Here is a 16,271-nt window from a genome sequence, read left to right on the forward strand (position 1 = left end):
GAACAAGCAATATAAAATAGACATAAAATAGCTCAACCCCCCCAATCCCTCCCACATTTTATGTAAACAAAATAAGGAAATTAGAATTTTTTTTTAAAAAAGTTTTATAAAAAATATAATTTGCGTACATTAGGACCGCTGATTTGAAATTGAATCCCGCATTTTGGGAATCCCCGGAGTTTGTCCAGGACAGGTGTGGGTGCGACGCGTGGGGCGCGTGGGGCGCGCCCGCAGGAATTCAGGTGAATGGAAATAATTTGCATCTGAAAAAAAAAAAGGCTGCTGTTTTTATGGAAAGGAGGAAATTCATTGTAATTAACGACACCTTTTCACAAGATTTTGTTTTGAAATCTTCAAGGTGTTTTGAGCCACAGCAGGCTCCCTGAGGTTAGAAACGAATGCAAGCGGCAGGGAAATGTTGTTGATCCGCTTTTAAAATTAGATAGAAAAAAAGAATTGTCAAAAACACACGCAAAAAGTATTTTTTGCATATTTTTTACGTAGAAGATTCTAAAACGCGACACAAGAGGAAGTTTTTGGAATTGCGGAGGTTAATATAAAAATCGCGCCGGAGCAGATTTCTGCGCTTGCTCCTTTTCAAACAGGAAGTGAAGAGGGCGACTTAAAATGTCTTCCCCCTGCAACTAACCGAGCTGGCAGAAATCTATTCACAGAGCAATCTATAGCGGTGCGTCCAGTCGTAAAATGGCTGAGGGCAATTAACATCTCTTAGAGATGGTAGGCAACCTAACTAGAGGGCAATCGGGAGGCACAGACGTTGACTGTGAGGTCAAATAATTTAATGCCCGCTTTACAGATCTCAACAGGAAAGGAGTCAGGGCACGGGGGGGGGGCAGGGGTGGAGATGATGGTGAAGATTCGGGTAGTGAAGGAGTGGGTTGAGCCCGTGACTGCGTAGGGGAACCCTGTGGTCTCCAAATTATATTTTATAAAGGAGAAGGACCTAGTATGAGCAGATTATAAATGTTTTACCACCTGGATGCGGGATCCAAGCCCAAAAATATCCAGTAAACCCATGAAGTTCTCAGGCAGGCCGAGCAGACAGGCCCCCCATGGGATGTATCGGACCTGTAGGCCATCAGTTGGACAACCTTTTGAGTTTTAGACTTTTATCTCTGGATCCCAGTTGTGATTTGCACCTTGCGGCATCTCTCTAGGTTCCTAGAGGTTGTCCTTTCAATCTCCAGCCCACCTGGTTCTAGATAATGTAAGCCGTGTTGGAAATGGGCCATTGGGAGTTGAAGGACTTGGCGCCCAACCTTCAAGTTGTAACGCTGAGGAACATCTCAATAAGCATAGAACTCCGGGTCAAAGGGTGGACTTTGTGAAGTAAGACTCTTGTTTTGTGTTACCCAACAGCAGCTTCAACGTCACAACATGTTGTGCTTATCGTGGGTCGGCAACGCCAGTCACCGTACAAACGGGCCGAGACCAGTCATCGAACACGTCGGAGCACTCTAGAGGGATTTTTGGTTTTCTTAACATTTTTTTTTGTGATCCTGAAACGAGTTACACTCAATGGAATCTACTCAAAAACAACAATAAATATCAAAGGTTATAAGTCAGCACCGGACCCGTGTTGGATTTTTACACATGTATGGTTACACGCGGTTCCTCACCAAAGACACGTGACGTAGCTGTACTCAACCATGCCTTTTCTAGCCTAGATGGACTCATGAGTCAAAATCCACCAAAGAAAAGTCTCTCCATACCCTGTACTCTAAAGCGGACTCCTCTCCGTCTCACCTTGGTCCATCTGAACACGTACTCACCTAAAAATCAGTAAAATCCTGGCCTGATTGAGTCTTTTTTTACAAAACTAACACGATTACACATGGAAACCAACAACCAACCAAGCCCACGATAAGAAGTCTCTTCCCCGGCTGCCGATGCCGTATATTTTTGGGGAAAAAAGTTAAAATCTGAGTTCGGGATTAGGATGGAATCTGGTTTCCGACGGAGACCCCGTGAGCTCTCGGCTGGAGCAGCGTTGCGTTGGGGTTGTAGGTGGCCGGGTAGCTTCCGTCGGGGGCCGTCACATAGGCCGGTGGTATGGAGAAGCTGGGAATGGGTAAAGCTTGAACGTCATCGTATGAGTCGATTGCATCATCGCCCGGCTGGTGGTTCATCTGTCGTCTCCCTTTTTGTCGCCGGTTACAAAACCAAACACGCACCACCTGCCGAGAGACAACAAAAACGCGTCAGCGACAAGAAATATCACCAATGGGTGGATCACAGCAAACGCTTCCTGAGATTTTGGGGTCTATTCACTAAAAATGGGTAAAAAATAACTTACGCTTTTCTCCATGTTGAGGTCCCTTGCAATCTGGTTTATGTCTTGAGGTCCGGGTTTGGCGCATTTACTGAAGTGGGACTCCAAATTGCGTCTCGTCATGGCGTCAATACAAGTCCTATGTTTACGCCTCACCGTGTGCGGCAGCATCTCCCCTCTGCTAACAATCTAATGGGTGGCAAAAAAAGATGGCAGATAAGCGGAGCAGCCTCCCAGCAGAGGTGGTAGAGGGTAATACAGTGAGGGGATTAAACATGCATGGGGAGACCAACGATAAATTTGTGGACCCCTCATAATTTATCTACACCTCGATATCTCTGATTGGCTAGGAGTGATTTTTAACCCATCGGGCAGACCTGGAAAACCTTAATGACGGATGTCCTTCAAGTTGGGTTTGGAGGACATTCCCGGCCAAGTTTTTGGGCTAAAATCTACGGTTATTCATTGTTTCTCCCCGGGGAAGAGCTGCGTTCCGGGTCTGTACTCACTTCTCGGCTGTCCTCGTTGGTTTCCACCTCGTGGAGCCAGCTCTTCAGGAGGGGCTGCAGTTTGCACATGTTTTTGAAGCTGAGTTGGAGGGATTCGAATCGGCAGATGGTCGTCTGACTGAAAGTTTTATCTGTAAAAAAAAAACCCAACATATTATATTTTTGGGCCCTGAGCCATCACCGAACCGCTCAATATTATTATCGCCGAGAAACAATGTATCGGCTCCAGGGAGCGAGTGTTGGCTCTTACCAAACAGGGCCCCTAGGCCGTTCCCCACGTCCGCCTGCGTAAACCCCATGGTGATCCTTTTATGTTTCAGTTCCTTGGCGAATTCCTCCATTTCTGCGGACGATGGAACTTCCTGCAATAGAAGGTGGCAAGGAAAGGGTTAAGCACATTGTCATGTTCAGCAAAACGCCCCCAAAAACTCTGACTTTGTTCATTGTACAAATAAATGCATCCAGACGTAATGTAAGGAGGTTTTACTTTAAAGAGAGTGTGGTAGGTACGTGGAACAGCCTCCCAGCAGAAGAGGTAGAGGGTAATACAGTAAGGGGATTAAACATGCATGGGATAGACATACGGCTCCTGAGTCTTTACAGCGGGGGCGACATCTGCAGCGCAGAGAGCGGAGAAAACAGTTAATGAGCTGAAACCTCTGGGCCGAGTCAGCAAAACTAACAGAAAGTCTCCTTTATTTAAGAAAAAGAAAATGATGCGGCTATAAATCTAGTGACATCACAGCCTGCAGGTGCCGCGGTGACCTAATATAACCCAACGATTCATTACAGCAGGTGAGTTACGCGTTTAGAGCCGCAGAGGGTGAACTCTGCACCCGGATTGGCTGTTTATCTTATTTTAACCTGAGATAGAATATATTGACGACATTTTACTGACTAATGAGAGTCTATGGAGGAGCGGACTTCATTAGCATCGCCATAAAGCATCAGCTCAGTGTGGTGATTGAGCCGGGAAAGTTACCCAAAATATCACATGACTGACTATATACAGCGCTGGGGGGTTATATTACTGTATACAGCGCTGGGGGGTTATATTACTGTATACAGTGCTGGGGGTTATATTACTGTATACAGCGCTGGGGGTTATATTACTGTATACAGCGCTGGGGGTTATATTACTGTATACAGCGCTGGGGATTATATTACTGTATACAGCGCTGGGGGGTTATATTACTGTATACAGCGCTGGGGGGTTATATTACTGTATACAGCGCTGGGGGTTATATTACTGTATACAGCGCTGGGGGGTTATATTACTGTATACAGCGCTGGGGGGGTTATATTACTGTATACAGTGCTGGGGGGTTATATTACTGTATACAGTGCTGGGGGGTTATATTACTGTATACAGTGCTGGGGGGTTATATTACTGTATACAGCGCTGGGGGTTATATTACTGTATACAGCGCTGGGGGTTATATTACTGTATACAGCACTGGGGGTTATATTACTGTATACAGAGCTGGGGGTTATATTACTGTATACAGCGCTGGGGGGTTATATTACTGTATACAGCGCTGGGGGTGATATTACTGTATACAGCGCTGGGGGGTTATATTATTGTATACAGCACTGGGGGTTATATTACTGTATACAGTGCTGGGGGTTATATTACTGTATACAGCGCTGGGGGTTATATTACTGTATACAGCGCTGGGGGTTATATTACTGTATACAGCGCTGGGGGGTTATATTACTGTATACAGCGCTGGGGGGTTATATTACTGTATACAGCGCTGGGGGTTATATTACTGTATACAGCGCTGGGGGGTTATATTACTGTATACAGTGCTGGGGGTTATATTACTGTATACAGCGCTGGGGGGTTATATTACTGTATACAGTGCTGGGGGTTATATTACTGTATACAGCGCTGGGGGGTTATATTACTGTATACAGTGCTGGGGGGTTATTACTGTATACAGCGCTGGGGGTTATATTACTGTATACAGCGCTGGGGGTTATATTACTGTATACAGCGCTGGGGGTTATATTACTGTATACAGCGCTGGGGGTTTTATTACTGTATACAGTGCTGGGGGTTATATTACTGTATACAGCGCTGGGGGTTATATTACTGTATACAGCGCTGGGGGTTATATTACTGTATACAGCGCTGGGGGTTATATTACTGTATACAGCACTGGGGGGTTATATTACTGTATATACAGCGCTGGGGGTTATATTACTGTATACAGCGCTGGGGGGTTATATTACTGTATACAGCGCTGGGGGGTTATATTACTGTATACAGCGCTGGGGGGTTATATTACTGTATACAGCGCTGGGGGGTTATATTACTGTATACAGCGCTGGGGGGTTATATTACTGTATACAGTGCTGGGGGTTATATTACTGTATACAGCGCTGGGGGGTTATATTACTGTATATACAGCGCTGGGGGTTATATTACTGTATACAGCGCTGGGGGGTTATATTACTGTATACAGCGCTGGGGGTTATATTACTGTATACAGCGCTGGGGTTATATTACTGTATACAGCGCTGGGGGGTTATATTACTGTATACAGTGCTGGGGGTTATATTACTGTATACAGCGCTGGGGGGTTATATTACTGTATACAGCGCTGGGGGGTTATTACTGAATGATGGGGGTTGGGTGGAGGGTTTGAGGGGTTACTTTCTGTACATTTAAGGTTTGTAGAGTAGGGCAGGTAAAGGCTCTCACACTGTATACAGATATATATAATATTATATGATGTATGGGGGAGATGTATGGGGGGGATGTATGGGGGGAGATGTATGGGGGAGATGTATAGAGTGAGATGTATAGGGGGGGTGTATGGGGGAGATGTATAGAGTGAGATGTATAGGGGGGATGTATGGGGGGGATGTATAGAGTGAGATGTATAGGGGGGGTGTATGGGGGAGATGTATAGAGTGAGATGTATAGGGGGGATGTATGGGGGGGATGTATAGAGTGAGATGTATAGGGGGGATGTATGGGGGGGATGTATAGAGTGAGATGTATAGGGGGAGATGTATGGGGGGGATGTATGGGGGGGATGTATAGAGTGAGATGTATAGGGGGAGATGTATGGGGGGGATGTATAGAGTGAGATGTATAGGGGGGATGTATGGGGGGGATGTATAGAGTGAGATGTATAGGGGGGATGTATGGGGGGGATGTATAGAGTGAGATGTATAGGGGGAGATGTATGGGGGGGATGTATAGAGTGAGATGTATAGGGGGAGATGTATGGGGGGGATGTATAGAGTGAGATGTATAGGGGGGATGTATGGATATGCTGTATTTATCGATCTATAGGTACAGATATAGGGAGAAAATCAGCCATTTCCTACAGAGAAATATTTATTAGTTATCAGGTATTAGTTATTAATTATTAGTTATTAATTATTAGTTATTAATTATTAGTAATTGGTCGGTCGGGTGCCGGTAATTCCTCTCATTGAGGAGATATCGGGCGTTAGAGGCCGGAGATGCCGCTGATTTAGGGTGTGATAAGGAGCAGTCACTCACCTCTTCGCTGTCGCTGGCGAGAGAGTTGCCGAGCCCCTTGGACTCGCTCCCGGGGGTCCCGCTGGTGAGTGCAGACCCCGAGCTGGCTGCGCTGCTGCACCGGGTGGTCTCGGGGCTGGGGATCCCGCTGTCTGCCGAGGAGTTGGGGCTTTGGTAGGACGGGGAGAGGTACATGGCCGGGGTCCCGGCAGGGTTGGTCTGTGGTGGGCTCTCCAGGATCCTGGGGGTGGATGTCGGGTTCAGGGCCGGCTGCCACACGCTTGGGGCGGAGGGACCCCAGTATTGTCCGTAAGAAGGTGGGCTGGAGAGCGCCGGTTGCGGGGCCCCCTTTGGGCTGTCGGGATCCTCCTGGGGGTCTCTTCCTCTCTTGGTGGGCCTCCTTATCTGAGTCACGCCGGGGTTCTCCTCTCTTACTGCGAACCCAGACCCCGGGAACCCCGTCTGACCTGGGCTCTCCAGGTGGGAGAAGGGGTTCCAGGGCATTCCCACGACCTGCGGGGAGCTCTCCGCATCCCCCTGCCCCCCGAAATCTACAAATTCCGACTTGACTGCAGAGAAGGGGAAGTAATGCTGGGGACCCCCAATACCTGCATATCCATTCACAGTGTAGGGGGCAGCCCCATCCGGGGCAAAGTCTGCGTTGGGGGCAAGTCCGGGGTACCCAGCTTGGTTGTATATAATTTGGTGGGGCATTTCTCTGATTGCCCCAGGAGGGTCGATCTTGGGGGGTCCTGCAGGTTGGGACAGAAGATGGGAAGCAGAAGACCCTTCAGGAATAGTTCAAGGTCTTGGGAGTCCAAGGAGAGTCTTCATCAGGAGTCCCTGGACCAGGAGCTGCTGCCTCAATGAGATGGTAGAACCAGCATGCGATCCAGAAGGTTCTCCTCCTAAACCGGTTCTAAGTGAGTTCCTTGCTTCAGTTACCCCAGGTTGGGGGTAGATAGCCCCTCCCCCCCGTGGGTGACTTTGTTAATTCATCTTACCTGTGATTGGTCGTTTCAAACCAAATAAACCCCCCCGAGGTAGAAAACCTCCATCTAATCCAATGATTGCCCCCCCCACACTTATTTTCTGATTACATTTTTAAAAATCAGGAAAAAAACGTTTTATTTATTTTTTCTTTAACCCTTCGGTCTCCTTCTCATTGTGTCAAATAAAACTTATTTCCAAAAGTTCCACTCAGACTCCCATCATTATACATTATTATTATTATTACTTTTATTATTATTATTATTATTATTATTATTATTATTATTACTTTTATTATTATTATTACTTTTATTATTATTATTATTATTACTATTATTATTACTTTTATTATTATTATTATTATTACTATTATTATTACTTTTATTATTATTATTATTATTATTACTTTTATTATTTTTATTATTAGTATTATTAGTATTACTATTATTATTATTACTTTTATTATTATTATTATTAGTATTATTAGTATTACTTTTATTATTATTACTTTTATTATTAATGTTAGTATTATTATTATTACTTTTATTATTAATGTTAGTATTATTATTATTACTTTTATTATTATTAGTGGTTAAAGTAGTAGTATATTATTATTATTTATATTATTGTTACTTTTATTATCATTGTTAGTATTAGTATTATTATCATTATTATTATTATTATTACTATTACTTTTATTATTATTATTACTATTATTATTAGTAGTAGAGGTAGTATTATATCATTATTATTATTATTAGAAGTAGTATTATCATTTATTGATTTATATATCACCTTCATAGTCTGTAGCGCTGTGCTATAATATATATTCCATAAATAGAAATTTGACTTGATAAATATGACTTTAGGTTTTTTTGGAGTGAAAAGGTTTTCTGCCGTCCCATCCCGCGGCACCATGGACAGCTCTAAGGATGCGACGGCTGGGAGGCAAAGCGTCCCTGGACTTTTTCACTCATATTTTAATTTTATGTCCGGCGGCAGAAGCCTACGAAGAAAGAAGCCACTTCCAGCGGTGCATGGGTTAATGGCGAGGTTGCCGAACCGGACTCTAAATCTTGTTAGCGTCTGGATCCAGCAAACAGCCCCAGACCTGATAAGGCAGCCGTGGGGGGGGGGGGGGTAATAATTGTTTGCTTTGCTTTTGGGGCTTCTTGAGACCTTTTTGGGACTCTGGCTGGAGGAGTCTGACAGAGAGGCGCGAAGACGAGATAAGCAAAGGGCTGATTAAAGAGTTAATTGGGGGTTCGTTTTGTTTTTCTCTTTAAGACTATACTGCGTTAAGAAGACATGGCCCCTTGGCTTCCTTAGTCTAGAGAGGGTTAAACAGATTAACGTAACAAAAGGGTGATAATTAAATTAGGGTTTACAGACACTTACAAAAAAGGGTTAAAATTCTAAATTCTCCAGGTTTGTTGAACCTACTGGGGCCGCCGTGGCCGATCCCGACAAAACCGGGCGATTCGGTCGGAATCTATAAATGAGACGATTATATCGGTAGCCGGCGCGGCAGACGACTTTCCGGACCCGGATGGTGGGGGTCTTGGCTTTGACCTTTTTTGGTTTATTATTAAATATGATGTCATAGTCTGCAATCTGCGGGTCAGAGCGCTAGATCAGAGCACCAGGTAACCAATGGGAGACGAGCCGTTCTTAGATTCCGTCTCCCATTGGCTGCTTTCGGTTTCCAGTCGTTCCCAGTTTATTTTACACACTGGGAGCTCCGCTGGGGTGAAACGCGTTGGGGGTTAGAATCCCCCCCCCCGTCATAATCTTCCCGTCCGCCGGCCTCCCCAGGTTCTCAGCCTTGGGGGTGACTTCTTGGCAGCTCCAACCCCTCCTTGTAAATATTCGCACTTTGTAAAGTCGTCGATTTGTTTTTCAGGGTTTTAATTTGTTTTTAAAGATTTTATTTTCTTTATTTTTAACTTCCCGTTCATTTTATCCTGTGGGGTTTGTGCTGGAGGCTTTCAGGATCTCCTCGGACGATCACAGAGGGTCCTTAACACCAGCATATAGCGCCTGACTCTAAGACGAGACCAACGACTGATTAAGGTTTGAGTCTTTACAGCAGGAGAAACGGGCGACTAGACGGGGGCCGATGGGGGCCGACCTGCCGGCAGATTCTAGGTTTCTGCCGTTGTTCTGTCTGGGGAGGAATTACTGGAGTTTCTTTCACATAAGTCAACAACCCGCTGGAAATAAGCCAAAATATTATTTGTTTAAATAATTCATTATTTGGGAAAATATATATTTTTAGGAATTTGGGGATTTTGTTGGCCAATAGATTTTCAGATCATTTAAAACTCCCAGAAATGTAAACCGAACGGCCGGGAAATTCCTGCTTTACGCTTCCTGCTAATTGGCAACAATCGCGGTGCACTGAGCCGCGCACGCCGTGTACGTCCCGACGCGTGATGCCGCAATTAGCTGGTTAACCAAACCCTAATGATCCGCTTCCCTGCCAGGAAGGTCCGTGACCCCTTCTGTCGCTGCCCATTCAAGCAGAAAACAGTCGGAAGGCACTAATTATTTAAGGGAGAATTGGTGAAAGTGACCTGTATGTGAGAATAGACATTTTTCAACGCGGCTAATGAGCAATTATGTAGAAGTGGATCTGGAGCCTCTGCGTCGGAGCGGAACGCTTCTTGGCTCTACGTCAATGTCTGTCTGCAGATCCTCCAACAGAGTGGCTTTCAGGATCTCCTCGGATGGTCACAGATGGAGCAATCAGTTTTTGTCTGGCGGATCCTGCTGTGCTAATGAAAGAACCACCTGTGCTGGGATGTGGAGACCCTTAAACCCTGTGGTGTTGGGGGTGTCTTCGAGACTAACAGTAGATCCGTATCAAAGAGACAGTTACTTTTATTCCGCCCGTTGAGACCGCCATCAGTTTTGATCGCTATTTGTGGTTCGTAAGCACAGTAATGGTTCCGCTATCTCTATGACAAGACCTAAAGAGATGGGGCCCCAGTTGCACTCTTCTGTGAGAGCGCAGAGTAGTTTCGGGGCCCAGGGTTAATTTAGCCAGTGACCGGGGTCCGATCCCATCTTGCCTGCCCGTTTTTATGGAAAAATGCCCACACAGAACACAGCTTTCATGTCTGAATGGGCATGTGAGGGGGAAGAATTTTACTGCTGCACTTGCTCAGAAGAGCACTTGGTGAGCAGAAGGCTGGCATAAGGCCCAGCAGGAAGTGAAGAATGCAACGGACAATCCCTTCCCCCAGTTTCATATTTTATTTTATAGAACGGAAACACTTTCTATATGTCTATGAAACTAACGCCCTTTAACCATATAATTCCTCATCCAAATGGGATGCTTGTAAATAAATTAGGAAGGGGGACTGAATTATTCTGATGATGTCATAGAGCATAGAGTTGGGTGGATTTTCCAAATGGATAGGGTGATGTTTCGCTAGGGTTGTCGTGTGTTTTTGATGTTGTTTGGTGCGAGAGGCGATGTTTCCAGCAGGATACAACACTCCGGGGCTCCGATTGTAACAGATTTTTGCTCTGAGCTCCACAGGGCGCTGTTGGCCAAAGGAGAGCTCCTTTCAGCACAACAATGGCTGCTAGACTTTGATTTATTGTTACAGTAGGCGACTCCAACCCCCCCCCCCGTCCCTGTTCACTCCACACCCTGGGACACTTGGAGACCCAAAACAAGCAACGAGAGCTGCCCCAAACCAGATTAACCACATTCCCACCAGCCTCCTGCTTTACTGGTGTCCAGGGTCTTCTTCATGACTTTGAACCTGCGGATCCACGCCTATTGCGCCCACCAAAGGTGCCTTCGGCTGGAAGCTCATCACAGAGCAATGGTTATTAAGTATCTTGAGATACATAAAGTAACATTTTATATCCTGAAGACTATTAAACCAAACAACAATCTTGGAGGACCTAGGAGTTGACTCGGGCCTTTAGAACGATCAAATCATTGAAATTCTCTTCACGTATTTAGAATTTAGAATGTTCTTTAAGAGCAAACGTATTCAAATAACTTAACCCCCCCCCAAAAAATATTTATCGTACGGAGCGTTTAATGGTTAACTAATGTGTTATCAGATATTTATAGGGTCTTGGATTGAACGGACCTTCTTTAAACCCTCGACAATGTATTTAAGGTTCTCCCGATGTTCCTTCTGACCAATCGCTGTCTTACTCACCCTATAAATGTAAATAATCCAAATGTTTTTCCGTAGTCGATATTGTTGGTCATTCGCATTCGAGGACGGAACAGATAAGGAGGCGTTCAAGATGTCTTCAGAGGGTGAGGATCGTAGACAGATCAGCCTGCCGTTGGAGAAGTGTCCATGGGGTGTGATAATTATCTCCATTCTTAAGAGCTCAATCAATCTCCATGATCTAGACATTTATTTGAGCATCGGGCTGGGATACGTCTTACGACGGCAGATGCCGGAGGCTGAATAAAACCTGTCCTCTACGCTCATATATGTTTTTGTTTATATAGCGCCGCCATATTCCATGGCGCCATACTTTCCAAATAATAGATATAGAATGGAGACGAAGCACGGAGAATGATTCTGCGTAAAGAAATCCAAACATTCTACTGGCTTCCAGCGCAACGTTCTAACTTTATTCCGTACCTTTTATTTGGAGAGTACGGCGCCACGGAATATGGTGGCGCTATATAAATAAAAACATTCTACCGGCTTCCATCGCAACATCCTAACTTCATTCTTTAAAATTCCACCGCATCGATATAAGAGAAGCCGATAAATGAAAGCAGTGTCGTAATCAGGGTGAATAGAGCTAGAAATGATACATTGCAGTCATTTAAAACGCAGAAACTTGACCCAAAAGTTATGGCGAGGCTTCAGTCCAGGCAGATAATAAATCACGAGGTTTGAACTTGGCAAACGGCCGCGTAAGCAGGGTAATCACCGCGGCTTTTAGGAAAAAAGAACAGTTTTATGTCTCAGTCAATCTGCAATTTAAATCCCCGTCGTTTACTGGATTCTAAGTGGAACCGCAGCCTGCGGAAATCACTCATCGCATGTTACGCGTGGGAATAAAAACGGCCGTTTCCTTTGGAGGAACCGATTCTGGTTAAACCTACTTATTTTAACCAGTAAATTAAAAAAAAATGATATTTTCGGTAACTAATATATTAAATTGCCGTTCGTTCAAACTTTAAATGGTTAAATAATAATGAAAATAAATTCAAGTTATGTACCAGATTTTATTGGATGAGCCACAGTCACCTATTGTACAGCGCTACGGAATACGATGGCGCTATATAAAGCAATAAATAAATGATTAACCTCAATGTCACGAACAAAGTCCTGCTATTGAGGAACTGAATAGCAGCAATGATGCACGCAATGATGTTATGGTGGGTAATGATGTCATGGTCCAAATAACATTACAGGAAATAGAATGTCAGCCACAGTTGATGATGTCATCCAAGTAATTGTGTTATAAGGACTATGTTATTATTTCTTCTGTCCCTTTAAATCTTCTTCTAATTACACCATTTTCACTGGTGATCATAGATCCCCCCCCTCCTAATGGACAATTTTTTCATCATTTGCCTTTTAATTTGGGTGATTTTTAAAAACAATGCTTTGTGCTTTAATACCCCCACCGCATTTCGCTATACAGTGGCTTTTTGGGGTCTTTAAATAACCTGGAATCTGTTAATCCCACATCGTATAATATTATTTTTTTTGTAACAAATGTAAAAAGTTTGGTATTTGATAGTTTAGAAGTTAATTACTAAAAGAGACACCCGACTTCCCATCTTTAAATCGCAAGAAAAAGGTAAATCACAACAAAAGGCAGACCCCCCCCCTATTTATCTGGTCTAAAGGCTGGCAACGAGGTTTTCTCCCCATTCGTCTCAGGAATGCCTTTGAATTTGTGATCACAAGGAACGGGCAGCAACGCATCAAGGAAGCAGACAAAGTGGGTGAGATTTGCCCTCAGGGATGAAGGAGATCCTGCATTTGAAATGCCCCCCCCCCCCAATCAACGGTTGACCTGTAAAGGGAGGGAGGAGGGAATAGGATTTCGGGTGAAAAAAATGCAAATTATTCTTTCCCCTCTTTTTTTTTTTTATTAAGTTCAAAGAATTCGGGTGGAATTTGCTTCCTTTTCCAAAATCTGGAAACGTAAATTAATAATAATAATAAAAAAATCATGTCACCCCCCCCCGCTGAGGACTTTTATTGTAAAAAATAAGACAAAGCGCAATCTATATCGTATCGATTTAATAAAATAAAAATTCCACGGCTTCACGTCCACGAGTGTGCCGATGAAGTCACGCTTTGGTTTTTGACCCGTTTCCGCTACATTAACCATTTAACCCCCTTTTTAGAATGTGGAATATTAAGTCAGTCCCGGAAGGAGCGTCTTGATTTTGGAATAATCACAATTTGGGCGCCAGGGAGGGGAGGTAAACCAACTGCTAATTCCAGTTTGGAAAATGCCCTTAGCCCCTAAAAAATACGGGGTACGCACATTAACCCTTGCAAGGTCAACAGCAAAACCTTTGCCTTGTTAATAATTTGTCACTTAGAGGGCAGCAAATGGGTCGTCGGCGGTGACGAGGCATGTCAGTGCGATCACCGGTGTCAATCACAGTGAAAATAAAGATGGCTTCGACGCCAAGACATAGATAATGAATTCCGGCGGCCGTCACCCAGTGCCTACGACCCCGACACATTCTTACCCGCGATCCGACAGCCTCCTAACTCTACGGGAGCTGCGGATACAGTCAACTGTTTGTAAGTCGGGATTTTCCCCATCGCTGCCCGAAACCTGCTACGGCGTGACATCATAAGTTACTAGGATTTTGCCGCGTGGGTAACGGCCGCTCCGTAGGGGATGATGGCGTTTACAATACAATGACGCCGATACAGTTACTGACTGCAACAAATCTTTAATCTTTAGAATCAGCTGAATCGATGGATTCTTCCCTCCCCTGGAATCATTTACAGTTTTCACAAAAATAATTTACAGATAAATAAAACTTTGAATTAGATTTAAAAAAAAAAAAGAAACTAAACATTTCTGATCAGAGAAGAAACTAGAAATCATTGTAAAGGAACAGCAAATAATCTGAGAATCTGAAACGATTTCTGAAAAGGTGGAAGTCTAACGATTTTCCGACTGAGGGTCCGAATAAAGTACCCTTATATGAGACCCCAAAACAGCCCCCCTATGTGGGGCAAGTCTGGAGTGACACACGTGTTAATTGGACTGCATAGAAGGAACCCTTAATGGAATACATCATGGTGGAAACGCCAGCTACTCAATACTTCTCCCAGTGGCCGCTTGAGGAATTACAAGTGAAAAAAAATCCCAGCTCCGGATTATTTCCCTGCGCATGTTTTACCATTTAATTACAGGAAAAAATATATAAATCCTAAACCTGCCCACATTTATCAATCACAGTCATTTCCCTCTTCGCTTTGTAACGTCTAATCGATCCAAAAATATATAATTGTTTTTATAATCACAATAATTCTATGTTATTTCCTGGGAAAACTAACTAACTAACCGTCCCGATTTTGGATAAATGTTTAGAAAGTAGGTTTCATGCTTCTGCAGGGCCTCCCCTAAGTGGAAATGCATCAGAATTCCGACTGACAGTGACTGAAATATATCCAGCGTACACAACGGCTGCTGCTCGTTAAACCGAATACAAACATTCAACAAGAAAAGCTGATAAAGTAACATAAAAGCCTTCATTTGCGCGAGCGAGTAAAGTGCAAATATATGTTTTATAGAGGAAACTTCGCACTTCGCTTTCTTCGCTTTTCTTTCCACCAATCGGCTGCTCTCGTGCCGTCGGTGAGACGCTTTGAATGAGGACCGACAGATACATTGAGAAGACGAGGAAGAAAAGGAAGCGGCAGAATCTTCCGGAATCGTCCAAATGTAAGGAAAGCGGAGGATTTGTACAAAGCGAGGAAGGAGACGGAGAGTTGGAGCTCGTTTATTAACAGTCTCAGGTAACAATGTAACAGGTAGGCTTGAAAAGTTCTTTTCCAAAATACGGAGCGGAGTATTTATGCGGAATTCTCTCTCTCTGTTATTTTTTAGAACCAGTCTGGAGGAGGGGCCGGTGACGGGGGCCGCTACGGTTTTTTGGGGCCCGGATGGTGTAAAGTGGAATCGTCAAACAGGGGATTCTTCACTTCCATTTCTCCGGTCTGCAGGGACAAAAACCACACAAGCACATCAGTTAAACACACGCCTATCCCATGCATGTTTAAATCCCCTCACTGCACTACTCCCTACCACTTCTGCTGGGAGGCTGTTCCACTTATCTACCACCCTCTTAGTAAAGTGAAACTTCCTTCAAATCCCATCTCAGCCTCAGCCTCTGAAATAATCACCCTCTATGTATCATACATCAGGCCTCCGTCATACGGATCTCACTGGGATGGCACCATCACACGCTATAGTGTCACATGCTGAAAGGATTTGCCCTGTAGCCGGCCATGTCTTTGCTCCATGCGGCAATATATGAGAGGTGGCATCTCAGCGGGGTAACTACTGATCGGGAGGTGGCACCTCAGCGGGGTAACTACCGATCGGGAGGTGGCATCTCAGCAGGGTAACTACTGATCGGGAGGTGGCATCTCAGCGGGGTAACTACTGATCGGGAGGTGGCATCTCTGCGGGGTAACTACTGATCGGGAGGTGGCATCTCTGCGGGGTAACTACTGATCGGGAGGTGGCATCTCAGCGGGGTAACTACTGATCGGGAGGTGGCATCTCAGCAGGGTAACTACTGATCGGGAGGTGGCATCTCAGCGGGGTAACTACTGATCGCGAGGTGGCATCTCAGCGGGGTAACTACTGATCGGGATAGGGTGATAACCCCATGAGCTCTCGCCCTTGGCCTCCAGGGTTAAAATCTCTCCTAAAAGGATTTAACAATGTGAGTAATGCTGCGCATGTCTGGTGATAATCCCCCATTAGA

General features: G+C 44.6%; 2 protein-coding genes across 2 annotated transcripts in view; both read right to left on the minus strand.

The window, feature by feature from the left end:
- Window positions 1-747: 747 nt before the first annotated feature.
- LOC128503150 (POU domain, class 5, transcription factor 1.2-like) lies at window positions 748-14,085 on the minus strand. The gene is made up of 7 exons (XM_053473175.1): window positions 14,010-14,085; window positions 6,326-7,056; window positions 3,053-3,164; window positions 2,803-2,933; window positions 2,318-2,482; window positions 2,150-2,198; window positions 748-953 (listed from the first exon to the last, which is right to left on the minus strand). The coding sequence occupies exons 1-7, from the start codon at window positions 14,083-14,085 to the stop codon at window positions 748-750; spliced, it is 1,470 nt and encodes a 489-aa protein (XP_053329150.1).
- A 1,177-nt stretch (window positions 14,086-15,262) lies between these two features.
- NPDC1 (neural proliferation, differentiation and control 1) overlaps window positions 15,263-16,271 on the minus strand; it is a 29,061-nt gene continuing 28,052 nt past the window's right edge. Inside the window, exon 8 of the mRNA XM_053473476.1 lies at window positions 15,263-15,495. Coding sequence (XP_053329451.1) covers window positions 15,421-15,495 — 75 coding nt within the window. The 3' untranslated portion in view covers window positions 15,263-15,420. The remainder of the gene's footprint in view (window positions 15,496-16,271) is intronic.

Source organism: Spea bombifrons, chromosome 8, assembly GCF_027358695.1.
Source record: "Spea bombifrons isolate aSpeBom1 chromosome 8, aSpeBom1.2.pri, whole genome shotgun sequence".
NCBI classification, from domain to species: Eukaryota; Metazoa; Chordata; class Amphibia; order Anura; family Pelobatidae; genus Spea; species Spea bombifrons.